The sequence below is a fragment of the Malus domestica genome, chromosome 12, assembly GCF_042453785.1.
Source record: "Malus domestica chromosome 12, GDT2T_hap1".
NCBI lineage: Eukaryota > Viridiplantae > Streptophyta > Magnoliopsida > Rosales > Rosaceae > Malus > Malus domestica.
Window position 1 is genome coordinate 1,060,704 of NC_091672.1, and position 24,533 is coordinate 1,085,236.

Genomic DNA, 24,533 nt, shown 5'->3' on the forward strand with positions numbered 1-24,533 from the left:
AAGTTGATTTATGTACGGTTTACAGTCTACTACTTGTCTCTTCAATACTGTCCTCTAGCATGCTTCACCGTTATTATATAATTTTATCATTAAAAATCTCGATATAACGAAATGTCATACCTTTTTTAAAAGAATGCTGAGCAAAACTACACAATATAAGTTATATTTAATTTTGTTAACTTTTCGACGAGGTTCTTATATTATATTCTTCAACAACAGTCACAGTGAAATAAAACTTCCGGACCCTTCTGATCTGTTCTGTTTCTTTCTTTTGCTTTCAGTTGCAGTCCAAGTATGGCTTCCCTTTTGAGTTTAGCTTTTCCAAAAAGCACAAGAAAAATATTCCAGAATAGCAAAAATTAAAACACAGAAAAATAACTAAAATAAATATAAATGTAAAATGTCAGTTTCAAGTTGTCACTTGTCACTAGATTGTCTTGTTGTGGTATTTAAACTAGAAACTGATTTGTGGAGAAGAAAGAAGAAAAGAAGAAATATCCATCTCTTTTTCTGTGTCAGTAACTAAGATTTTCAATGGGTGGTTCCGAAAACTTTGGGATTTACTGAAGCAATAGGCAGGTCAGTGTTTGTTTATTTATTTATTTTGTTGGTTTTGTTTCAATTTATTGCAGTTTGATCAGATACTTTATGTTTATGTAGTTAAAAAGTTTAGAAATTCTTTTGTTTTGAGGGGATTCCTGTGTTTTTTTGGAGCAGTTTTTGGTGAATATTTACTTCATTTGAAGTTAAAGTCACAATTATTTGATTAGTTAATTATAACCAATGAAATCTCAACGTATCTGTGTGGTTAGTAGTAGCCAGTAGGGCAATGACCCTTCTCTCTAAGATGTTTGACATATCTCTCTTGTTAATTTGCTTTCACAGGGATTTGGCAAAGCAAAAGCTTGTGGATTTGTAACCATCATTATTTTCGTGGATTTGTTTGGATCCCAAGTCACATTGAACTATTTGTTCAATCTTCAATCCATTGAGCTAAGGTAACCTTCTTGATTCCTGAATAAACTTGTGTTCCGACCTGTAAAGCGCGGAGTCTTGTTGGCTTAAAGGGTTTCTGTATATGGTTTTGGGAAGCTGAATGTGTTAACTGGAACTGCTATGGCAAAACTCTCTCTCTCTTTTCTGCCTTTGGTTCTTGCTATCATTCTATCTTCAGTTCGTCATTCCGAACAACGTCAATCCTCCGAAGCTCAGACCCTTTTGAGAATTACGCAACTCATAAACTTTCCCGTTGTGAAAAGCTTGAATAACGACACAGATTTTTGCAACTTTGAAGTGAATGCTGCTTTTACGGTCTCATGCTACGAAGGAAGCATAACCCAGCTGCATATAATCGGCGAAAAACCTGCTCCTTTGTTGCCTCAAAACTTTTCGATTGATTCCTTTGTAACAACTCTGGTTAAGCTTCCGAGGTTGAAGGTCCTCACATTGGTTTCTGTTGGTCTATGGGGAACCTTGCCGGCTAAAATCGCACGTTTATCATCACTCGAAATACTTAATGTGACTTCAAATTTCTTGAATGGCACCATCCCTCCAGAGCTTTCCTCTCTAACAAGCCTCCAGACGCTTGTACTCGATGACAACATGTTTTCTGGACCGCTTCCAGAAGGGCTGAGTTCACTTCCAGTTTTGTCTGTTTTGAGTTTGAAGAAGAACTCGTTCAATTCGTCCTTGCCGAGTTCATTGAGTGATTTGGAAAATCTTAGAGTTCTCGGGCTTTCTCAAAACCGTTTCCATGGGGAACTGCCGGATCTTAGTCGTTTGACAAACCTTCAAGTTCTTGAAGTGGGAGATAATGCTTTTGGACCTCAGTTTCCGAAACTTGGGAAAAAGTTGGTCACCCTTGTACTGAGAAAGAACAAGTTTAGGTCTTCCATCCCTGCTGAATTGAGCTCGTATTATCAGCTACAACGTCTAGACGTTTCTTCCAACGTGTTCATGGGGCCATTTCCTCCATCGCTGCTATCTCTACCTTCGATTACTTATCTTAATATTTCGGGAAACAAGTTTACAGGAATGCTTTCTGAAAATTTGCCTTGCAATGCTGAACTTAAAGCTGTGGATTTGTCCTCGAATCTTTTGACCGGAAGCTTACCTAAATGTCTTGAGTCGGATTCTAAGGACAGGGTTGTCCTGTATGCAAGGAATTGTTTAGCTACTAGTAATCAAAATCAACATCCGGTTCAATTTTGCCTCAATGGGGCGTTAGCTGTTGGAATCGTACCTGACCAAAGCAAGCGAAAGAAAGCCTCCAAAGCAGCCCTTGCCATAGGTATAATTGGAGGGATTTTCGGAGGTGTTCTACTTGTCGGTCTGATTTTCCTTGTATATAGAAGAATTAATACCAACAAGACATTGAAGAAATCTCCACCAAGATCAATAACAGAGAATGCATCAAGTGGATATACCTCAAAGTTACTATCAGATGCAAGTAAGTTCTCATATCTCTCTCGGTCTCTAGCTCTCACACATGCTCACACACACACATACACGCAAAAATAAACGATGAGAAAGGAAAACCATAAATACTGGATGCTGGTTGGCCAATTTTTCCAGTGTACTCAAAATGTCTGATAATATGATCTTCTGCTTATACCTAAAGGATATATATCTCAAACAATGAAGACGGGAGCGCTTGGCCTTCCAAGTTATCGAACCTTTTCACTCGAGGAACTTGAGGACGCAACACAAAACTTTGATACGTCTACTTTCATGGGTGAAGGCTCACATGGACAGGTACATAACATAAACCTCTTACTTTCATGTGGTATTTATTGATGAGCTTTTGTGGATGCTTTTGAATGCAGTTTTGTGTGATTAACTATGCATTACATCATAGAATTTCGTCCGAGCTTAAATAAATGGTCGTTAGCTGGTGTTTTCGTCCCTTTTGTGATCTCAGATGTACAGAGGCCAGTTGAAGGATGGTTCTTTTGTTGCCATCAGATGCTTGAAAATGAAAGGAAGTCACAGCACTCAAAATTTCATGCATCACATAGAGCTGATTATGAAACTACGGCATCGCCATTTGGTCAGCGCACTTGGACACTGCTTTGAGTGTTACTTGGATGATTCGAGCGTCAGCAGAATATTTCTTGTTTTCGAATATGTACCATATGGCACACTCCGGAGCTGGATATCTGGTAATTCATCGTGAAATAGTTTATTTAATTTCTCCACCATGACCTTGTTTTTTTCTTTTGATTTCACACATTCATCTGGAATTTTTCGTTCTGTTTTTTCTTTTCCGGAAGAGGGACATCCCAGACGATCACTCGCGTGGACACAACGCATAGCAGCTGCAATTGGCATAGCGAAGGGCATTCAGTTTTTGCACACAGGGATCATGCCTGGTGTATATTCAAGTAATCTTAAAATAACAGACATTTTACTGGATCAGAATTTTGGTGCGAAAATTAGCAGTTACAACCTTCCTCTGTTAGAAGAAAATATGGAACAGGTAAAGATTATGTTGTAATTAACTCACTGGGGTTGTCAATTCAATTCTCGAAGCAAATCATTATGCACCGGTTTTCAGCTACGCTTCTCCTTGCAGGGTGGTCATGGAGTCTCTTCAAGTGGATCCATAACTTCTAGTACCGGTGCAAGGTCCGCAGTGAAAATTTTCAATCACTTTTAAGTTACATGTATACTAAAACACTTAAAATGCACCATTCATAGGAACTTCTTAATTCTATTACTTTTGATGTTAATCTTAGCACGCCTTTGTTCTTGTCGACACCTTTTCACTGCTCGCTACCTTCGCAGTATTGCTTGTAACCATTGTGCTATGTTGGTTGACAGGAAGAAACACGACGATAGGACTGATGTTCATGACTTTGGAGTAATATTGCTGGAACTGATCAAGGGGAGACCGGTTAAGTCTGAGGCTCAAATCGAGGATTTAGAAGATCAGGTAAAAGAAACTTGCTTTTCTTATATTTTCTTCGAAAGCTTCATTTTAATTTTTGAGGAAACAAGACCTGTCAATATCTCCCATGCCGCCTGCAATGCTCTCGCAGACCTTATGATTTTCGATCTTTCATGGAAGAAGTGTTGGCTAATTTCACTACTAGAGAAAACACAAACTCGTTTTGTTGGCCTTCGTTCGAGGATCAAGAGACTAAAAAATTTACTAAAATAAAGATGAAAGATTACAAAGAAAATTTCTTACAGTTACACTCAACCTTATAATTATTTCTGAAAATAATTCTTCTTTTTCTCTTTGCCAGGGTAATATATTAATATGGGAACAAGTAATCAATTTATATATATTCGTTGATGATGCAGGTACAAGTGGCCCTTACAGCTGATGATGCAGCTCGAAGAAGCGTAGTTGATTCACGGATTAAGCAGACGTGCTTGGATCTGTCAGTGAAGACAATGATGGAAGTTTGTGTTCGGTGTCTGGGCCAGGATCCAGCAGATAGGCCTTCTATTGAGGATGTTCTGTGGAACTTGCAGTATGCTGAACAAGTTCAGGATGCATGGCAAGGAGGAGAATCCCAGAGCAGTGAGGACTCTCCGGTTTCATCTCCAAAACCTCCACGCCTCGCCTTCAAGTTGTGAGTTACCGGAGTTTTTTTTAATGCTTGAGAATTCATACCACGGATACCTACACAAAGATGACGACTTCCGCCGCGAAAGATGTTACATTGCTCATATCCAGCATCATACGTTACTGAAGACCATAAAAAGGGATCAATTGATGGGGAAACTGCCTTGCCGGCCAGTGATCTATGTTCTGCAGCAGTTCAGAGATTTCTTGGTTTTCAAGTCACAACTGTAAATTAAGGAGTGTAAACAATCACTTTTGACCGTCTATATATGTTCATCATCTTATTACATTTGTACCCGATGTTTTGACTTACAACTAATCTTTCACCCAGCCAGCTCCGGTTCTTTTCCAATTGTAGCTGCCGGAGGGTGTCAGCCCTACCAAAGGTATATATTGATCCAACCGTAAAACAAATAGTTTTCTTTTTGACAAAAAGATAAATTTTAATGAGTTTAGATTCAAACTCAATCTCGAGTGCAAGAGTGAATGTTCTTAACCAACTGAGTTACAAGTCACTTGCTCTATAAAAAAGTTAAACTATTATTATTTCAGTAGTGCTATATATACGTCAAATTCGTGCACTAAATCTAAGCACCAGATGATGTCACATATTCTATACCCTATAAATTTTTATTATAACTATTAATCAAATGCCAACTTGAATAAAGTACAAATTTAATTGGTACCACATTATTTGATGTACCTAATATTATTCTTATTATTTAATTATACTACATGGAGCAATAAACTGTAGCACGGTTAGTTGTTAAGAGCATTCATCCTACTCTAATGAGCAAACGTTCACTGCCTTTTCCCATGTATCCTTCTCTCATTCTCCCTTCTAAGTTTGCACCTTTTTTTCTCTTTATATTAAATATATTTTAGTGTAAATATAAATTCTATTAAGCAAAAAAAATGCATATATGAGAAATAAAATTGTAATTTTTTTCATTTAAAAGACTGTGTCAAAAGTGGTCATATTTTAACTTTTTGATCACCAAATACTTAAAGAGGGCAGTGTTATATATTTTATGTATATATTTTCGACATTTCCCTACGTTTTTTCTTATTTTACGAAAAACAGTGTTAATGTGTTAGGATGTCAGATGCATCATCTTGTGGTGACAGTTAAGAGTTAGATATTAGCATAAACAGTACATTGTAAGAGAAGACAGGCAATTAATGAAATATTAATTGTTTGTATTGTTGTTCTTTTATTTCATCTCTGTGCAATTATGGAAGACGTAGAGTAGGGTTCTAACATAATGAGTTAGATAATTAGTCGTTTGGAAACGGTCAATCTGCCACCAAGGTAAAATGCGTGCACGTTTTCTTTATTAAAACATAAATATTCTGTTCTCTCCTAACCAAGGTAAAAGATCATGCTTGACATGTGCACCCATGCACTTTGAGGTTCTCCCCATTCCACGTGCCACGGGCAATACAAATCTTAATGCCAGCTGCCCGCCATGATGGATCCAAGACAACCTTCTACAAGTTCCATTCAAGTATCATTTGCTTTTTTATATAGTACTATACTTAAAACTAACACCAATAATGGTATAAATTAATAAAATTACTTCTCATAAAATTAATTTAATTAAAACATTAATTAATTATAAAACCCCGACCCCTCTTTAACAAGAAATTTTTATCAGTGCATAAACATATACTACATGGTATATCATTTTTTTATTTATAAATAAAGCGACAACTTTAATGAGTTAAATAATTAGTTGTTAAGAGAAAGAGAAATCAGTGGATCTAGAGCCCGTACTATGGTGCATAGACATGATTATTTTCTATCACTATAATAAAGCATCATCTGCATATAGTATATCATTTTACGTGTTATAATAAATGTGACAGAATCGATATATATATTCCACTCAAACTATATTAATAAAAAATAAAATAAATTCACGTATTATACATTGAGTAAAATATATAATAATGTCACAAGACACCATAAAATTACTCCCTTCGCCTTTGCACGTGTGCCTCACACACACCATGCAGCTACCATACTCACATTTCACTCACTCACTCAATATTCATCAACTTCACCAACCATAACGTCTCTCTCTCTCTCTCTCTCTCTCTCTCTAAGAAAGTCTAAGAAAGAATTAAAAGAAAGGCTTCGCACATTCAGCTTGCCAACTATTTCACGAGACAAACGTGCACTGCTAGCTCCGGCAGTTTCCTTATAAGCACCAAACTCGCCACCCTTCTCTTTTGCTCCCTCTCGAATTAATTAAATTACCCTTAATTTATACCTTCCTATATAGCCCATCTTGTTAACTAGCCAGTCCTTCCAATATAATTCCCATTGCTTGATGGCTGATCCGGCAGTACAACGAGACCATGGCACGTCTGAAAGCCGAAGGAAGGGCACATCCATTGGAGGGGGAGGCAAGCGTGCGTCTATGGAGGCGGCAGTGGGAACGACAACAATAAATAGTAATGCAGTAGGTTCTGGTGGTGGTGGTGGTGGTGGTGCAGCACCATGTGGGGCGTGCAAGTTTTTGAGGAGGAAGTGCATAAGCGGGTGCATATTCGCACCCTATTTCGGTTCAGACCAAGGAGCTGCACGCTTTGCAGCTGTGCACAAGGTGTTTGGGGCGAGTAATGTCTCGAAGCTTTTGTTGCACATTCCCTTGAACCGCCGGCATGACGCTGTCGTTACCATTTCCTACGAGGCTCAAGCTAGGCTCTCCGACCCCGTTTATGGTTGTGTCTCCACCATACTTGCTTTGCAACAACAGGTTTCATTAAATCATATACTAACAATGTTCATTCATCCATTATCTCTACACGCACTATCAGAAATTTTAGCCTTGGCCTATGAAATTTTGCCTGACGAAATCCGACAAATTTTGTAGGTTCATAGGGCAAAGCTGGTCAACATTTAAAGTTTAACTCCTTTTGTACATCTTTTTATTGACATCAAAATATTGTATATATAATCGATAAATTGTATTTACTCTTGCACTCGAGATTTATCATACAATGATCAAGTATCGATACAAAACAAATATACTTTAACGTTCATGAAGATGATGTCATAACCGAAAGGCTTCAGTTAAGATGCAAATTACCAGTACAATAGTCAAAACATATACATATATATTCATTGAAACGTACGTATGACTATCTGATGTGATATAGTTAACTATTGTGGCATGAATATCGTGCAGGTTGCATCTTTGCAAGCCGAGCTAGCAATGGTGCAAACTCAGCTGATAAACAGCAGGTTTGCATTTGCAAACGCTCTCCAAATCACCTCGCAGCAGCAACAGCATGAGCAGCAGCAGAGCCTGGCACTAATGTTGCAGCCTGCTTACTCTAACAACTCCTCAGCCACCACTAACCTCATCAACATGAACAGCTTCACCTCAAATTTCGACATCGAGGCGGCCCCGTCTTCACAGAGCTTCATGGAGCCTCTTCAGCTTTCGAGGCCATCCCGAGATGATGAAGATGATGAGGAAGAGAGTCGAGTTCCACTCTTGTTCGCCAATGATCGCTATTGATTTAGAATTTTCTGCTGCTTAATTTTGCTTGCTATCATCTATATATATCGTTTGTTATCATTAAACTACTCTTTTTTCACCAAGCACTGATACATGTGTGCATGGGTAAAATCTTGGGATAGTTACATTTCACACTCTCCCGCTTATTTTAAATGATCACGGTATTTTATTTTTTCACATTGCACCATGAGATTTTGAAGTCATGAATTTATGCTTGTCCATATTTGATTTGAGCATCTGGTTCTCCATTAGATTGATGACATGGTAAATGTTGAACCCATTTCTGGGTTGCGTAGAAGCCACCCTTGGACAATTGTGATCAAATTGAAATTGTCCAACTATTTTCCATTTTGGGAGAAGTCAAGCTTCATGATAACTAGTTTAGGTTCATGTGGTGCAAATGTTGCTTCCGCGTCAACCCATAAACAAGTATCATGGCTGCCAAGTCATCAATTTGACGAAGGATTAGAAGGTCAACTTGTGGGCCTGTGTAGCATCGAAAGTCATATGATATGTAACACTAGAATCAATTATTCATGTATTATTTGAAACAAGCGCAAAATTCGGAGAATGTTACCTGTTATGGCTTCTGAAAACAGAGGCTTAATTAATCAACATTATTCCAAGGTTCCTATACTAATATATTCTAACATAACAAACCAACTCCAGATGCACAAAAGTTAAAAGGCCAATTGAGCAAATCAATGGAAAATCAATGGATTCCAATAATATCATCCATTATATATTACAGTAGCACAACTGAACAATTCGTAACATTCCTCCATTTTGAACCAGAACAGACAACAAATGCTTTCAGTTGTTGCTTTGCCGGATTACTTACTATAGAGCCAAAAACTGCGACTAAGTCTGCTCTGCCGGCAACCTTCCAAGACAACAAGAGCTTCCGCAAAAGCACTTTAAACCCTTAGACCTTAGCGTAACTTCACCATAGCTAAAAGTAAGCTCCTCGTCTTCCTGTATGTTTTCTGAAGAAAAAAAGCAAAGGCGTGGGAGTAGAGCACCTGAACTTCTGACCAGTGTTGTGAACAAATTACCACCGTCACACGAATGGTTGATGAACCTTGCTACATTTCCAACTCTCGTTGCATCGATATTGTATCTTAAACACGCCTTTCTGGATGGAAGATGCTCCCTCACAACCAAAAGAGCAGGAGAAAAATTACCATCTGATGCAAATTCATCATATACTTGTTGCCGCAATCTTGCTTCTTTTGTTGTCAAGAGTTCACCTTTCTCACCGGAAAAGAAAAAAAAATATCAATATTTAAGTGTTGGAACATAAATAGTCCATCCTGCAGGATACACACATGAACATTCAAGAAATTATTTGCAGAAACATGTTAATCAACCTAATAGACAGAACCGTATCACAACATTCCAGGGGACAAGCATGGGAAATTGGGATTGTCCTAAACAAGTATCATATGGTGGAAGTAGATTATAATATAGGAGTTTTGGCAAGAGCTATAATATTAGGGGAGAAGAAGAGCAGCAGCAGCTGAAAGCCATTCATGAACAACAATTACAGCGATATGGTCAGACATTGTAGCAGTCCATGGTCCCCAACACCTCAGCTGATAAATAGGAAGGCCTTCTTAATTCACTCTTGCACTTCTCTTTTTCCTTTCCCCACATGCCCCAAAGTACCATACTTCACTCCTCAATCTTTGTTTTGTAAACTTTAATTTCACTCCCATCACATTCACTCCTCCTTAAAGCTGTACCTAAATGTATGATGATCCAACTACATGATTTCAAATCTAAAGGGTCCTGATCCCCACTCTAATTCGAGCTCCAAATATTGGACATACCATCTGTTCTCTTATCTACCTCTAATGAAGTTTTGATACCGTAAACCATATATTTCAATCCAACCTACAGAAAACAATGCCATTTCAGCAATGAAACTATAGTCCCCCTCCTATAAAGAACACCTTTCTATATTTTCAATCTTCTCTACCTCAATAACATTTCCACCAAAAAAAATAAGAACATCAGAATGATTACTCTTATTACTTCTCATGCAGGTTGAAGGATTCATTCATAAGGTCCCTGATTTTGATTGATTTGATGTTATGACACTGCATAACTATATATCCAATAAAATACTAAGAGCACCAAATTCAAAACTTCCCAACCCAATTCAAGCACATTCTTCCTAATCTTGAATTTCATGTCACAAAATTCAAGACATAAAACATTATTTTTTCATCTCCTAGTCAGAATCAAATCAAATCAACAGAAACACCAATCACATACCATCAGGACACACACTAAACAGAACACAAAATGCCATTGAGATATTCAAATCCCGCTCCGCTGCACGCAGTTTAAATTAGTTTAAAGTAGAATAGCGAAATGAGAATTGTAAAATGTGGTTGTTATACAAATACCTGCATATTCACAGACAAACCGACCCTTTGGAATGAACTGATCAGCATACAAGCTCCACCCTTTTGTCCTATCCCGCACAATCTTCAACCTCACCTCGATCCCTCTCTGACTCACCCGATTCCCACAATCCAATCCACACCCACAACCCAACCCACACTCCGAAACGACGCCGTCGAACCCACCAAACTCTGAACACGGACACCCACCACCCTCTTCCCCACACGTCTCGCAATCACACCCAGCCGCGCCCTCCCCCAACTCATCCACCAAACGCACCGTTTCGACACCGATTTCACCCGCCGAGTTCGGTCCCTGCGCGGAGCAACCGGAGCCCCAGGATTGGCGGAGTGGAAATCGGGAAGAGGAAGGAGGGGTTTGAGATGGGGTGTAGATGAAGAAGGCGTACGGGTGTCGATCAACGGAGTTACGGAACGGGATCGGATGGGGTTCCAGGGATCGGGAGGCGTCGGAGGCGCGGCGGAGAGTGATGGAGGTGGAGATTGCGCGGAGGGCGGTGCAGGTGAGAGAGACGGTGGCGAGTTCTTGTGGAGTTAGCCATGGGAGGATTAGGTCTGAGCACTGGAAGAGGAGGGAAGGGGAGTGGTTGCGTTTGGATGGCGGGGTTGGGGGCTGAGTTTGCTGCATCCTTGAGGCCCCCGCTTTCAGTGAGCTGCAAAGAAACCTTTGAGAAATTTGAATTTAGGGATGTAGCAAATTTGGGACATTTGGAATACGAGAATGACAATTTTGGACATGACACGATAAAGCTACGTAACATGAATTATGGTTAATCGCGTTTTTGTGTTGTGAATAATAATTGTCGCCTTAAGATGACATAACAATTTGATTCAATGTTGGAGCACAAGAGTAACGAGAATAAATTGGATTTCTAATTCGTTATCTATGAGTCTGCAAAACAAAGATCACTCACTTACAAATGAAGACGAATATCACTAAACTGTAATACTAAGTGGCAACTCTGATAAGTTTGAATGTGAAACCTTTGAGTATATTGTTTAAGGACAATCATTAGCGTTCCCGGTAGAGTTATGCATAGTGCATGCTCATTGCTGGTTGTGTGAACCATTATTCCGATCATCAAGTCAATTAGCCGTTTAATTCGAAAAACTGTGTTAATTAGGGTGGTTAATGCACCTTGTGACCAGGCGGTGCTAATGGTTCTTGCATCGTATTTGTCCCGTGTCTTACGGGAGCCTTGCAAAGTGCTTACCTCTACGGGCTTGTAATACGACACGCCTACTCAATTGGGCTTGTAATACGACACATCTGTCCAATCGGGCAGGCGTGCATGCTCCCACAATCTTCATTATTTCAAGAAATATGAAAATGGAGCACGAAAAATGGAATTTTATTAGATCGAATGCGTATTGAATTCACAAACTTTACAGCCAATGGATTACTATCGAAATTACTCGAACAAAAAAAGGCTCTCGCGTATGATACATCAAAATGTGGTTACAAGACCTATACCTAGCTCCTCGGCAAGCTCATCCCATACCGGAAGAAGTGTGAGTACAACAAGGAAAACGGCCACTGTAACAACTGTTTTCCTCCACGTTCCAACCTCGGTTACATCATTCAGGCACGGTTTCTCCGGAGTCCTCTGAACATATAAACAAAACAACGTAATGAGATGGAGCGTTTTTTCTTTCTCGGTAGCAGATAGAGGATTGTTGAAGCATGGAACCGCAGTATGTAAATTCTTATATGCAAACCTGGCATATGAGCACGTAGAGTCCCCATGGAAGTGAGAGAGGTCCGCCAAGCTGAAAGGGAGGAAAAGAAGACTAAAACTTAACGAGCCTCGGAAGTAGGAAAAACTGCTATTAATGCTTTTACCAAACATAAGCATGTTTTGTTTAAGTTGTAAAAGCTATCATACTCTGTTCAATCCAAGAATTTAAAGTTTGAAGCAAACATTAGCATGTTATGTTTAGGCCGTAAAAGTTAAGACATACCACTCCCAATCCAAGCATCGTGTATGTCGGCAAGCCAAAAGCATTTAGAGCATTTTTTCCAAAAGCGCCCTGCAATAAGAGAGATATACCATAAGCCACGTTAGGATACGGCTATCATCACTGTAAACTGTCTACCTTGGGCTACTTCAAAGAGAAAAAAACACAACTAAAACAAATTAAATAAAGATTTCATGAAATCATCATAATAAAGAAAACGGAAAGAGAAATTCAGTGCACGGATTTGTAAATTAACCTGCACAGCTCTTCCACCATCAAGACAGCCCACTGGAAGCATATTAAAAGCAGTTGTTGTCAACCCACACCTGCAATGTTAAACTTGAGTCACAAGCATGTTACGCATTGCAATGAAATTATTAAGGTTGTCAAGAAATAGTACATTACCAGCCAGCAATCATAAGAGGATGAATTGGAACTGTCGCAGCATGCATTGATCTGCATGTTCATGATGGTATCATGACAACTAAGAATATATGAAGCGAAATGAATTGAAACTTCTACTACATTAAATGAAAAAGGATTGTATAGATGTCTCGTAGCTCACATACGAAGAAGAATAGTTAAATAGTGGTACAGAGGCAAGGGAAGGACATACGCATAACCAAGAGTGGCTCTACTGATGAGTCCAAGAAGCAAAGAACCTTGAAACAGCATGCTAGGAACCTGCACCAACTCTCCTGTAGCGTTGGGATTAGACGAGAGCAGCAGACCTGCAGCAAACATTGACAATGACAGTGTAGCACCAGCAAAAGGGCCCGCCAGTGATATGTCGACTTTTGTGCTCCGGTCAGGAAGAATGGATTTAAACTACAAAACCAGTGACAAAACCAGTGAACGATGAGAAGAAATTATGTGAATCACCTTTAAGTACAAACAAGGGAGATAAGGGGGTCTAGGCGCACAGATGAACTAGTTTGAGCAAAGGTAGTCACAAATCTAGGTCAAACTACTGCATCAAATACAACATACCTATAGCTACAACTATCACATAAATATAGAAGTCCGAAACTATTCAAACTTACAATACTGGAGAAATGGAAAAGTCAGAAACTCATGACTCAGAAGTCGGAACAGAATAAGCCAACACTGTCTTAAATAAAATGTGTAACTCGTGTCTGGGATGGGGAGTGGCAGGGGGAAGAAGTACATTACAAAGATCAAATTTACATTATTCATTCGGGAATAACCTGCTCCTACTCAGATTGTATACTAAACAACAGAGACAAGTCTCTTAAACGGACATGTTTCAGATTGCTATACTTGGATTATTAGAGGTACCTGAGTGATTGAACCGAAGCTGCCAAGAGTAATATTAGGAATAAAGAAAGGAATGCTAAGTTTTACTTTCTTTGGGAAAGCAGCCACAAAATGCCCAACTTCCTGCATACAATTAACTCCATCATAATCATATTCAAATAAGAACAAAAGTAAAATTCAAATAGGAAATCACAAATTATAAAATATTGACTAATTCGTCAAAACTCAAAAAATCATTTGGAGAAGGTCTAATTGACAGAAATTTTTAAAAGAAAATGACATAATTTTTCATTTTTCACACAAAGCATATGCAAGTCATCAGAATTTTTCACTTAAAACTGACACAATTGAGTATTTACTTATCATTCATTTTATTCACTAGCATGCCCTCTCTTGAAACTGACAGAACTGAGTATCCACTTATTCTTCAACGTACATCGTCAGGGTAAGTGAACTTGAACAATAAGCATGCTCATTTTATTCACAATCAAATCTAGTATTATAAATAATGTACAGAAACATCACAATTAATCAGCTCTCTCTTTCATAGGCATAGGCTTAAAGATTCTACTCGGTAGTGGACAAGAAAGAGCACAGTGTGATAGCCAATATATAGAAAGAAATATACATTTTAAATTTGAACCAAAACCAACAAACAGCAAGACATCTCACTTACATGAAACAGTAAAACGCCCAAAACACCATATGCTACAGGCAAGGCTGAATCTACATACGGGAATAGCAACTCCATATCTGGTGGGTCAACGGCATTTGGATCTGTGAAGTATTTCACCACCTCTGGTGGAAGTCTATTTATCTGTTTAAAATAATGCATGAATATAAGTAGATACTCTAAAAATGAGAAAGAAATCAATTACTAATGGACCATTTATAGCATCACAAAACACATAAAAAAAACGCAAGTTGGCGTACCTGAGATGCAATTCCTAATTCCACAGATGATCCAATTGTTAGAAGGAATAATAAGAAGGCAATTACATATTGCCAAAGCGTTGTTGGCCCTGGTTCTGAGACCTCTTTCCGCAGCAAACCAAAGCTAACACGTGGCCCACCACGTGGATCTAGGTCTTCTGCATTGGGTTCCTCCACCATAAAAAGGTTGTACTTGTTACCCGTGACCTCAGCCAATAGACTCTGGAATTTGGCAAATACCTCTTCTCTCTTTCCCCTCAAATTCCCAAGGAAGAGAATGCCCTCACCAAGGTCTCCGAAAGGCTCCTCTTTGGTCACCCAAAAGGTAGAATAACCAAAAAGTGCTTCCTTAATCAGCTTTACATCAGCAGGATCAACCTTCTCAGGTCCAAGGAGTTCCATCAGTTTAAAAGAGTCAACTTGGAAATTATTGTACGCAGGCCCAAGTGGTGATATAGTTGGCGGCTGACAGACATATCGACACATAACGCTATTAGAGACTGTTACATTACTATATTAGATGTATGTGAGAATAAAACTCTGATGTCCTCTTTCTCGCACGTAGAATCAAGTCTATAGGTACATAACTACATATGCATATTGGCAGTGATAGTCAGTTGCCTCACAAGTACTGTGAACAAAGCGTACGTAGGAAATTAGCTATAACGGTTATCCGCAACCAAATTCAGATAACAGAGTTCAGATAACATGGTGTCTTTTACTAATTCATGCACTGCAGTCAGTCCCAATTGTTTTCCTTTGAAACTGAGCTCCCAACCGTTTGAAGACATTCAATGGCTGAAGCTAGCTAGATTCTGTCTATCTCAACCGTTGGAAGTCCAGATGAGACTCCACCTCCACGTATAATGTAGAAAACAAGATGGAAATTTCTCCAACACCAATTCTTAAAACAATTCAACAAAGACACTAACACTAACACAGAAAATGAACTCATACGCACTCTCGAGTGCTGCAACTAAAACCCACAGTTGGATAGCTACCATTTTTACTATACATGCCATACCGTCGTCAACTGAGGATTCCGATAAAAAAAAACCCCACTGACCAAACCAGAAAATTCTACAAATACAGAACCCTTTACTCCTATTTGCAGAACCCAAAACCGAATTTAAATTCCTATACCAATTTCTTCGCTAAAAATTCAAACTTGATAAATAAAACGCTGTAAGGTAACACAATTAAAATAAGAAGACTCTAATGCAAATTCAACAGCTAATGCAAAATATAAGTAAGAACACATATAACAAAGATACGCAATGTACCCTGGAAGAAACCGATGGACGCTCGGAATCATATTTGTTCGAGCGTATATTATCTTCATCTACTTCCGTTGTCGTCGCCGCCGTCGTGGGGTCTGTTGACTCATTTCTACTACTACCGCTGCCGCTGCTACTCTCTCCATCACCTTCACCGTCACCATTATCGCTAGAACTATGACATTTAAACCTACCAAAATTCCTACGCGGAACCCAACAAATGCTCTGGGTATTTACACTCGCTCTGCTGCAAAAGAAGCATGAATTCTTCTTGCTGCTGGGTTTCCTGGGAAATGGCAGTCTCGGAATTTCGCGGGTTTTGAGGGTGAAGTTGAAATCCAGGGTGCTGAAAGTGCAGCTGGTGAGCATCCCCATTCAGCTGAATTCACAGAGCTTGAATTATATGAGACTGTGAAATTACAATTACAACAACATTTGGAATTTGGAAGCAGAGGAGGGAGGAGGGGCTGCACTCATTCAGCTAGTTTTTTTTGCTGTGACAGAATATGTGAATATCCGATGACTTTTGCTAATATCCCTTTTTTTTTCTTTTTCTTTTTAAATTTTTTCATTTTGTATATTTCTCAAGTCTATTTTCTGCTCCAAACCATTTTACAATGCTTCTCATGCAATTCAACTACCCTCTAAAACACGATTTCAATTTCGATATTTTTTCAGCTTTGATTGCATGAAATCTTCATTATGATGTATAAACCTAATTTTACACGTTTCGAATTATAATATTCGGCTTAAATTATGTTCCTAATTCTTATATATTGTGGTAAAGTGATAATTGTGCGAGAAAAGAAAAAAATAACAGAATTAGGGTTTCTGCACCTTGACTTGCGTGAAGCCACAGCTTGAAGCCATTTAAGCTGCGTCGTCGAGCCACGTGTTAAAGTCGCTAAAGCGAGCCACTCCTATTCCAAAACCCTAGGACCAAACGTCGCCGTTTTTGCGTCGTCCCTATTCTCCATACTTGGGTTGTCAGCTGGGTCGCCTGAAGTTTGAACCTCCAGCTGTATTTTACCATTTTGTCAAATTTAGGAAAAGTATCTTGAAGTATACTTATTTGATATCAATGTACTATTTTTCCTACGATCAGGATCATTTTGTCCAACTGGGTTTTTTTGCCTGACGAGATTTTGACAAGGCATCCATTCTGAGATGGCCATACCTTTGTGTGCGTCCTACTTGCATCCTGAAGATGTTAAATTTTGACTGATTACATTTACTCACATTTTTCCTTAGAATATGAGTCTTGTTCCATATTGAGTTTCAATTTTGTGAAGATTACTCCTATATGCAATTTCTTAAGTGAAACTAACGTGTTTTCTATCGATGCCTATGGGGCAGCCAAAATCCAAGCCCTTTTCTTCAAGGCCCAAAACATGATGCTTTTGCTCCCTCTATAAGAAATCTTTCTTCAAAAATTGGAATCAGATTCAGAAACAGAAAAAATGGACACTTTTTTAGAGCCAAAGCTATCTCGCAACGCAGAGAGCGAGAGTAGCGAGTGTGCGATGCAATGGGCTCTTCTCTCTCCTCCGCCATTCTCCTTCTTCTCTTTGCTTTCTGTCTCTCTCTTCCGACCCTCTCACCTGCCACCGAACTCAAAGGTATCTATCTCTATATTGTCAATTTTTGTTAAGTGTTGCTCGTCGCCGCCTGTTTGTTTCCCGAGAAAATTTTAGGAAAATCAGTGATTGTTTTTTTTTTTTTTGATGTTTTGAGTATGTGGGCTGTTTACTTATTTCCATTTTAAGAGAGAAAAACTTGTACTTTGACTTGCTCTGCATTTATTTGCTGTGAAAATTATTACGTTTTAGTCTCCCTTTTGTTGTTTCTTTACTTGCAAGGCAGATAGAGGGTTAGGGTTTCGTTATGCCTCTTTAGGGTTTATTTCGGTTGCTGTATTGCTTGAGGGAAATGTCAAGTTGTTCGCCGGTTAGGGTTTCGAAAAATGTCGACTTTTTGGCCTTTAAAGTGGAATGTTAGTTTCAGTATTGTAGTTTAGCGTGATACCATTTTGGGTTTGGTCTGATAACATATGTTGCACCTTACCGCTCGATGTCGCTTTGATTTTGAGTTTTTAATCTGCTATAGCTAGACAGTATGTCCATTATAATTTTAGGGATTTGCACTTTGAAGAGTTCAAAATATCTCTTGTGTACTCCGGTGGTTTGTTTGCATGGTTGAAACTAACCTTTACCAATATTGAAATCACAGGTGTTGATATTGAAAACCCAGTACGAGAAATCATCCCGGCACCTCTTTCTGAGCACTCAGCTGTGCCTGGTTCTAAAGATGTTATATTTTGTCAACGGGCACGAGTTTCTGGTATATCCAGGTTAAAACTTGGGAGTTATGCAAGTTCACTTAAGATCACCTTGTCTACATCTCAAGGAATCCTGGACAGGTTGCTTAGCAAAAGTCAAGTCTGTTTTCATAGGTGAGTGAAATGTCTCATCTTTACTATTACAATCATTCTGTTTTTTTTTTTTTAAGGATAATTGTGTTTTATTGATTGAGTTATGAGTGCACCATATGCTACCTCTACCTCCCTCTCTCTGTTCCTCTTTCCCTTACTCATTTTCTCTAGTCGCACTCTCACACACACGCACATCTTTTTTCTGTGGATTGTTTTGTCTCACTCATGAATTTTTTTCAGGAATAATGCGCTTGGATTATGTCAGTGTGAAGAGGATGATTGGAAAAATATTCAGAAAGGGTTATGGAGCTCTGTCATGTCGCCTTATGATGAAAGATATGTCGATGTCAAGTTCATTGGCAAAAAACCTGGCTCTGTCACCATAACTGTTGAAGAAGGTTTGATAAAAATGAAAGTGTGGCCGACAATAATTGCTTATGCTACAATTTGCAGGCTCTGATAGTTATCTATTTTTGTCTGTACAGATTTTCAGAGATGGCGCCTTTTGTGTCTGGCACTGGGATTTACTTTACTGTTATTGGCACCAATTGTCAGCAATTGGGTACCTTTTTATTATAGCAGTTCAATGGTTATAGGAGTTTTTCTGGTCATTATAATCATTCTCTTCCAGGTAATTTTTTTTGTGATTCTGATGTATTTTCGTTTGACTTGCATGCTCTTAGTTTTTCATTGGGTAGTTTGAATTTCAGATCTCCTTTAAAACGAATTGTAATTACAGGGTTTTGTGATCATTATCCTTCACCTGCAGTTTTTGCTTGCAAATTTGTAGGTAATGTTTTGCATCATTGTTTGTCTTTAATCTTTCAGGGGATGAAGCTGTTGCCAACTGAGGGGAAAAATGTCCTCTATCTTACCATATGTGGATCAGCGGTAACACTTGGTGTCTTGAAGTTTACTGTTGCTTCATGGTAACTTATTAACCTCATGTAATTGACTGTACAAGTAATACTTACAATTTATATGCCTTTGACAGCTTGGAGCAGGATCTTTCCTTGTTCATCAGTTTTCACTGATGGTAAATTCAATTCTTTTGAGTTTTGGCCCTTTTGGGCTAAGTGAAGAGATGCATAACCCAGTAAGTATTGGTTCCCTAAATCTTATATTCGCAAAATTCTCATAAACATCTAGACAAATTATCTGCTTCTGATACTTTCTCTTTGGATCACTTTATTGTCTTGGCTTCTCATGTTTTTCTGCCAGGTCTCTATATTTTTACTAGTGGGAACTATCCTCCCGGGAGCTGCATTTGGGTACTGGATTGTGAGGAAGTTTGTAGTCTCAAAAGATGGGACTGTAGATGTTGGTATAGCACAATTTGTCAAGTGGGCTATGTGTATCATTGGAACAACCTCCATCTTGCAGGTGTTCTTTCGTATTCCTTTTGGCTGTATTCTTGATATTCGAGTACAAATGTTTGCCTGCTTAATTAAACTATGTGGGGTAGAAATTTGTAACGGTACTTTATGTACCTTGCTAAAAATATTTGAGGGACTTTTTATAGCCGATATTTGTCAAAGGAGAATCATTGGAATTGTTGGATAATTGGGCCATGTCTTTGTGTCCTAAGATTTAGCTAGTAGATTATTGGACACTTAATACTCAGTAGACATATACATAGCCAAGTGCAATACACCTAGATTGTGTTTCTTGTCTATTACTTGTCCCTTTGAGGATCAATTTTTAGATCATAGAAACACCATTTATTGCCTGGCACCATTAGGACAATGTTACTTCAAACCTTTTCTTATTTAAATTTGTCGTATGGACCCACAGGCACTTACGACTGAATTGGTTATTCAGTAATCTTATGTTAAAGTTAGTTCTATAATTTTATGTAATTGCCAAAATATTTGGTTGTTGATTCTTTGCATTTTCTCAGAGCACTCTCGATACTCCTTTAGCCATTGGCGCTTTGGTTTCTTCCTGGATTATCAGCAAATTGATTACTTCTCTGAAATGGCGTCTCAAATCGTAAGTCATACATTCTTTACCTGCGTACTTCTTGGTATTACAGAAGTGAATGCGTTTTAGCTGAAATAATTTTTAACTTTTTGTATGGAGCTATATTTTTATTGAAATAAGTTTAGATTTCTGGCTAGGTTTTGTATTTGGAAGCTAAACATTAGCAGTCCAAGAAAGTTCAGTTAGATGAATGGATGCGTCTCTGGTCATTCATAAAGGGTTTTGTCACATTAAAACATATTACTATTATTCCATGCAGTCATCAGTCGAATGCTGGGAGTGGGAGTTGATGATTGCATATTTTACTATTTATTTACTCGGAAAGTTACATTTTCTTGTGATAAGTTGGACGAAAATGAAAGGAATTTCAGAGATTTGTGCTTTTATGACTAGATTAATAAGAAGGCAACATTCCTAAGATTTTTGTGTAATTTCTAGTCAAATTGGAAGCTGCTACAAAATCAGAAAAATGAGAGATCATGTTGATTGGTGGTCAAATTATAGTGGGCCACCCAATAGCCTATTAAGTTGGTTTTTTTATTTGGCTCATGTGAAAGCACCAGTGGCTTTTAGAGGTTAATTGGCAGCAATTGCTGCTGCCCTTTTTATTGCAGCAAATTGCAGCAGAAAGGCTGGAAGACAAGCAACAGACAAGCTTCAGAAAAGAAGCAGAAAATGAGGAAGGGTGCCGCAGCCCATGGGAGAGAGGGAAAAAGATAGCAGAAAAATAGGGAGAGGGACAGACGAAAAAAAAAGAGGAGAGAGCAGAGTGCAGAAAGCAGAGAAGCCGAAGTGGAGAGCAGAGAAGAGAGCGCAGGGAGAAAGCAGAGCAGACGGGAGAAGGGTGCAGCAGAGCAAAGGAGTTTTAGAGGGTTTTCTAAACTTACATTTTATTTATTTTTATTATGAATTCAGTGATAATTTCAGCTATGTTTCGGAACTAATTTTCCTTTGCTAGAGCTACGATGTAGCCATGACTATGAATGCTTAAATTCCGAATATTTTCAAGTTTTCAAATTTCATTGAGTATCATTTGCTGTAAATTTGATGCAAGTTGTGCAGATGTCATGTTTTTAACTTGAGTGATAGCTTTTTGCAAATAGATACCACAAATTACCTAGTAGTAGATGCCAAACTCTAGTATTTGTGTAGTCTTTATATAAATTTCCAGTGATCGTAATGAGTTTCATTATGTTAAACTAATACAGATGCCATGGATGGTTGCATAGTGGAATATACGTAATAATCTAGATGCTATAGATATTACATGAATTAGGGAAATTTGACTATCAGTGAGATTAGGTACTTGTTAATAATTCGTTGCAGGAAATAAGTATGATTGGTTATGGTGAGTCGGACGTTCTAGTGTTTTACTCGATTGAATTATAAACTGCTTTCTTTGTTGGCACATCTAGTTTTATTGATCATACTTTCTTGTTTTCGTTATTTGTTTTTACATTAGTTTCAATTTTTAAGCCAATCTTCATTCATCAATCTTTGTTAAATTAAAAAGCGTTGTAATTGGAATTTAGTTAGTTGATAAGAATTAAATCATTTTCCGAGAGACGATATTAAGTGATTGCTTTCTATACTATCCAACAATTCATATGCTTACGAGCATAAAATTTGGAACTAAGTTGGACTGATTTCGGTTAGTTTAAATTTTGCAACAGTAGTCCAAAAATGTTTTCGTTAGATGAATGGATGCGACCCTGGTCATTAATAAAGGGTTTTGTCACATTAAAACATATAGAGTAGGATTCTCTCCCCTCCTATTCTCACCTCATTCCCTCTCTCCTCTCGCACATTGTTTTTTATCTTATTATCTTTATAAAAAAATCAATATAGAATGTTGACGTGGTTTAACCGTAACCGTTCAAATATGAGGAGAGAGAAGGGGAAAGAGATTAGAAGGGCAGAGAATTATCTTCCAAAACATATTACTATTACTCCATGCATTCATCAGTCGAATGCTGGGAGTGGGAGTCCTTGGTTGCAGAAGGGGAAACAGGTCAAGGGTAGACAAAGTCGTCTAGAATTTCTTAGCAGGTCTAGCGACTCTAGTCCACGAGATATTTTTCAATGTGACCGGTACATGAGATGATACATCACGTGCTATTATACAAATTGTGAGATATATGTGCTAAAAAGTTAATAATTTAAAAAATAAAATTTCTCACTTTTCCTATTAAAACACGTAGTGTACCACTTGTGTTCTCGTCACAACTAAAAATTTCTCCTAGCCCACAAGAAAAGAATTGGAAGAGCCGAAGGAGACTATATGTTGTTACGTTTATACATATTTTGACTGACTTGTTGTTCCAGCTACTCCCTAGTTATTTTGTTATTTACTTTAACTCTATGTTTGGATGAGGAAAATAAACTTGAAATTTAGATAAAAGTCATAATTATAAAATTGACATGCACCAATTCCTTTTGGAATCATAAGCATAGAAATTTATAATTTTCGCGTGGAAAAAATACTTAGAATTTGGGACCTCCAATTCCTAAGTTTAAATTATATGTAAATATGTGTCATTTCCCAATTTTTGTGATTGAGAGTTTAAAAATAACAAATTCCGTATTAAATTTCATTGTTCTTTTAGGTTAACCAAACAAGAAAATTCACAAATTCTAGAAAATAAAATTCCGTCATTTTAAAATTTCTTAGTAATCTTAAATTTCTTTATCAAAACATAGAGTTTGTGTTGGTTATTTGTTCTGCCTATTTAGAAAAAATTGAGTCGACATCCAAAATGCAGAATATCCATTCCCTTTTCAGCTTTGTATTAGGGGTGGGCGCGGTTCGGTTTGGTGCGGTTTTGAGTGAAACCAAAACCAAAACCGCAAGTTTTTGCGGTTTGGTTCGGTGCGGTTTTGAAGCCAAAACCAAAATGAAACCAAACCGTTTGGTTCGGTTCGGTGCGGTTTCAAACGGTTTCGGTTTGGTTTTTAAGAAAAAATGTACAATTTGCAATTTAACTTATTAAAAAGCATTTCCCAATAGTAATAGGAAAATGACATTTGTTATGTAAACAATTAGCATGTTGCATGTAGTTGTGAGGTTAAAACATGTTTGTGCAACAAAAAGGTGTCCCTTACAATATTTTTCATAAAACAAGTTGAATAAATTTGAATTCATTAAACGTGAGCGAAATTTTCATACTAGAATATGTGATATCATGCTTCAAATGAGTGGCTTTTAGTAGATCATTGTTCGACTCTTGATAACAAGATTAGTCCATCCTTGTACATATATGTGTGTGTGATGGTATAAAATAACAAAGGTCCTTCAAGTTAATGAACAAAAGAAAGTGATGAATGATGATATTCTAGTGTGGTTGAGTCCATACTAAGTGTATGAATTTTAACAAACGACCAATTAAAACATGAAATCTAATATGGACATTTAATTAAATGTTTATTAATATTTGCGGTGCGGTTCGGTTTCGGTGCGGTTTTCAAAAGCCAAAACCGAAACCAAACCGTTTTCTATGTTGCGGTTCGGTTTCAAAACCGAAACCGTTTCAAAACCGCAAAACCAAACCGTTCGGTGCGGTTCGATTTGGTTCGTGTTTCGGTTTCGGTTTTCGGTTTTAAGTGCCCACCCCTACTTTGTATATCATGCAAGAGTGTAGGCGGCACGTGTATGGTCAGCGTATCATTGTACACTTTAAATTAGGGAATTTTAACGAAAATTTTTTGGTACTGTTCATTTTAACGAAAACCCACATTTTTACGCTAAAAAGTCAATCGTGGTACTATTCACTTTACCCTTTATTTTGTCATTATCGTTAAAACTCAAATTTTTCAAGCCATTTTCATTAGTTTTCCTTTGACTTTTTAGCGTAAAAATGTGGTTTTTCGTTAAAATGAACAGTACCGGGTGCTTTTCGTTAAAGTTCCCTTTAAATTATGCTATTTGTTTCTGTTTGTTACAGGTGTCATGTCCCCATCTTCCAGGGGACCTAACCAACAGAAGTATTATTCAACCTTCCACAAGGTGCAGAACCGAAAGAAGTTCACAAAGAAAGAGTGGGATGATTTCACACATGAATCAACCCGCCAAGCTCTAGCAGAATGGGCAGCATCTCCCGAAGTCCCTAACTGGCTCATCGAGCATGCCGACTG

General features: G+C 38.0%; 5 protein-coding genes across 6 annotated transcripts; 3 read left to right on the top strand and 2 right to left on the bottom strand.

Annotated features, from left to right (window-relative positions):
* Positions 1–226: 226 nt before the first annotated feature.
* Positions 227–4,865, top strand: LOC114819267 (probable inactive leucine-rich repeat receptor-like protein kinase At3g03770). 2 transcript variants are annotated; one of them, XM_029090271.2, is made up of 8 exons: positions 227–579; positions 886–2,449; positions 2,621–2,754; positions 2,921–3,161; positions 3,273–3,478; positions 3,575–3,627; positions 3,823–3,934; positions 4,309–4,865. In XM_029090271.2, the coding sequence occupies exons 2-8, from the start codon at positions 1,117–1,119 to the stop codon at positions 4,585–4,587; spliced, it is 2,358 nt and encodes a 785-aa protein (XP_028946104.2). In that variant the 5' UTR covers positions 227–579; positions 886–1,116; the 3' UTR covers positions 4,588–4,865. The 2 variants fall into 2 exon arrangements, with proteins under 2 accessions (XP_028946104.2, XP_028946105.2); XM_029090272.2 differs by lacking the exon at positions 227–579 and adding an exon at positions 616–723.
* A 1,794-nt stretch (positions 4,866–6,659) lies between these two features.
* On the top strand, positions 6,660–8,286 carry LOC114820091 (LOB domain-containing protein 20-like). Its single transcript, XM_029090274.2, has 2 exons — positions 6,660–7,341; positions 7,774–8,286. The coding sequence occupies exons 1-2, from the start codon at positions 6,913–6,915 to the stop codon at positions 8,107–8,109; spliced, it is 765 nt and encodes a 254-aa protein (XP_028946107.1). The 5' UTR covers positions 6,660–6,912; the 3' UTR covers positions 8,110–8,286.
* Positions 8,287–8,801: 515 nt separating this feature from the next.
* LOC114820090 (histone-lysine N-methyltransferase SUVR3) lies at positions 8,802–11,325 on the bottom strand. Its single transcript, XM_029090273.2, has 2 exons — positions 10,524–11,325; positions 8,802–9,359 (listed from the first exon to the last, which is right to left on the bottom strand). The coding sequence occupies exons 1-2, from the start codon at positions 11,167–11,169 to the stop codon at positions 8,971–8,973; spliced, it is 1,035 nt and encodes a 344-aa protein (XP_028946106.2). The 5' UTR covers positions 11,170–11,325; the 3' UTR covers positions 8,802–8,970.
* A 547-nt stretch (positions 11,326–11,872) lies between these two features.
* Positions 11,873–16,519, bottom strand: LOC114820150 (probable zinc metalloprotease EGY1, chloroplastic). The gene is made up of 10 exons (XM_029090535.2): positions 15,995–16,519; positions 14,712–15,176; positions 14,455–14,595; positions 13,800–13,901; positions 13,117–13,328; positions 12,906–12,956; positions 12,757–12,826; positions 12,504–12,572; positions 12,261–12,311; positions 11,873–12,148 (listed from the first exon to the last, which is right to left on the bottom strand). Exons 1-10 carry the CDS (start codon positions 16,361–16,363, stop codon positions 11,990–11,992), a joined length of 1,689 nt encoding a protein of 562 aa, XP_028946368.2. The 5' UTR covers positions 16,364–16,519; the 3' UTR covers positions 11,873–11,989.
* Positions 16,520–17,363: 844 nt separating this feature from the next.
* LOC139187724 (uncharacterized) lies at positions 17,364–21,445 on the top strand. Its single transcript, XM_070810102.1, has 9 exons — positions 17,364–17,607; positions 18,218–18,440; positions 18,660–18,817; positions 18,905–19,050; positions 19,248–19,310; positions 19,414–19,515; positions 19,641–19,802; positions 20,320–20,411; positions 21,017–21,445. The coding sequence occupies exons 1-9, from the start codon at positions 17,517–17,519 to the stop codon at positions 21,120–21,122; spliced, it is 1,143 nt and encodes a 380-aa protein (XP_070666203.1). The 5' UTR covers positions 17,364–17,516; the 3' UTR covers positions 21,123–21,445.
* The last annotated feature ends 3,088 nt before the right edge of the window (positions 21,446–24,533 follow it).

Excerpts from the sequence above, each read along its gene's own strand:
- LOC114819267 (XM_029090271.2), top strand. The coding sequence starts at position 1,117 with ATGGCAAAACTCTCTCTCTCTTTTCTGCCTTTGGTTCTTGCTATCATT. Across the intron at positions 2,450-2,620 it reads AAAGTTACTATCAGATGCAA|GATATATATCTCAAACAATG; the intron begins GTAAGTTCTCAT and ends TTATACCTAAAG. Across the intron at positions 3,935-4,308 it reads TCGAGGATTTAGAAGATCAG|GTACAAGTGGCCCTTACAGC; the intron begins GTAAAAGAAACT and ends TTGATGATGCAG.
- LOC114820090 (XM_029090273.2), bottom strand. The coding sequence starts at position 11,169 with ATGCAGCAAACTCAGCCCCCAACCCCGCCATCCAAACGCAACCACTCC. Across the intron at positions 9,360-10,523 it reads GTTTGTCTGTGAATATGCAG|GTGAACTCTTGACAACAAAA; the intron begins GTATTTGTATAA and ends CCGGTGAGAAAG.
- LOC114820091 (XM_029090274.2), top strand. The coding sequence starts at position 6,913 with ATGGCTGATCCGGCAGTACAACGAGACCATGGCACGTCTGAAAGCCGA. Across the intron at positions 7,342-7,773 it reads TACTTGCTTTGCAACAACAG|GTTGCATCTTTGCAAGCCGA; the intron begins GTTTCATTAAAT and ends AATATCGTGCAG.
- LOC114820150 (XM_029090535.2), bottom strand. The coding sequence starts at position 16,363 with ATGGGGATGCTCACCAGCTGCACTTTCAGCACCCTGGATTTCAACTTC. Across the intron at positions 14,596-14,711 it reads AATTAGGAATTGCATCTCAG|ATAAATAGACTTCCACCAGA; the intron begins GTACGCCAACTT and ends TATTTTAAACAG. Across the intron at positions 12,149-12,260 it reads TCTACGTGCTCATATGCCAG|AGGACTCCGGAGAAACCGTG; the intron begins GTTTGCATATAA and ends TTATATGTTCAG.
- LOC139187724 (XM_070810102.1), top strand. The coding sequence starts at position 17,517 with ATGGGCTCTTCTCTCTCCTCCGCCATTCTCCTTCTTCTCTTTGCTTTC. Across the intron at positions 18,441-18,659 it reads AGTCAAGTCTGTTTTCATAG|GAATAATGCGCTTGGATTAT; the intron begins GTGAGTGAAATG and ends AATTTTTTTCAG. Across the intron at positions 19,311-19,413 it reads TTACCATATGTGGATCAGCG|CTTGGAGCAGGATCTTTCCT; the intron begins GTAACACTTGGT and ends TGCCTTTGACAG.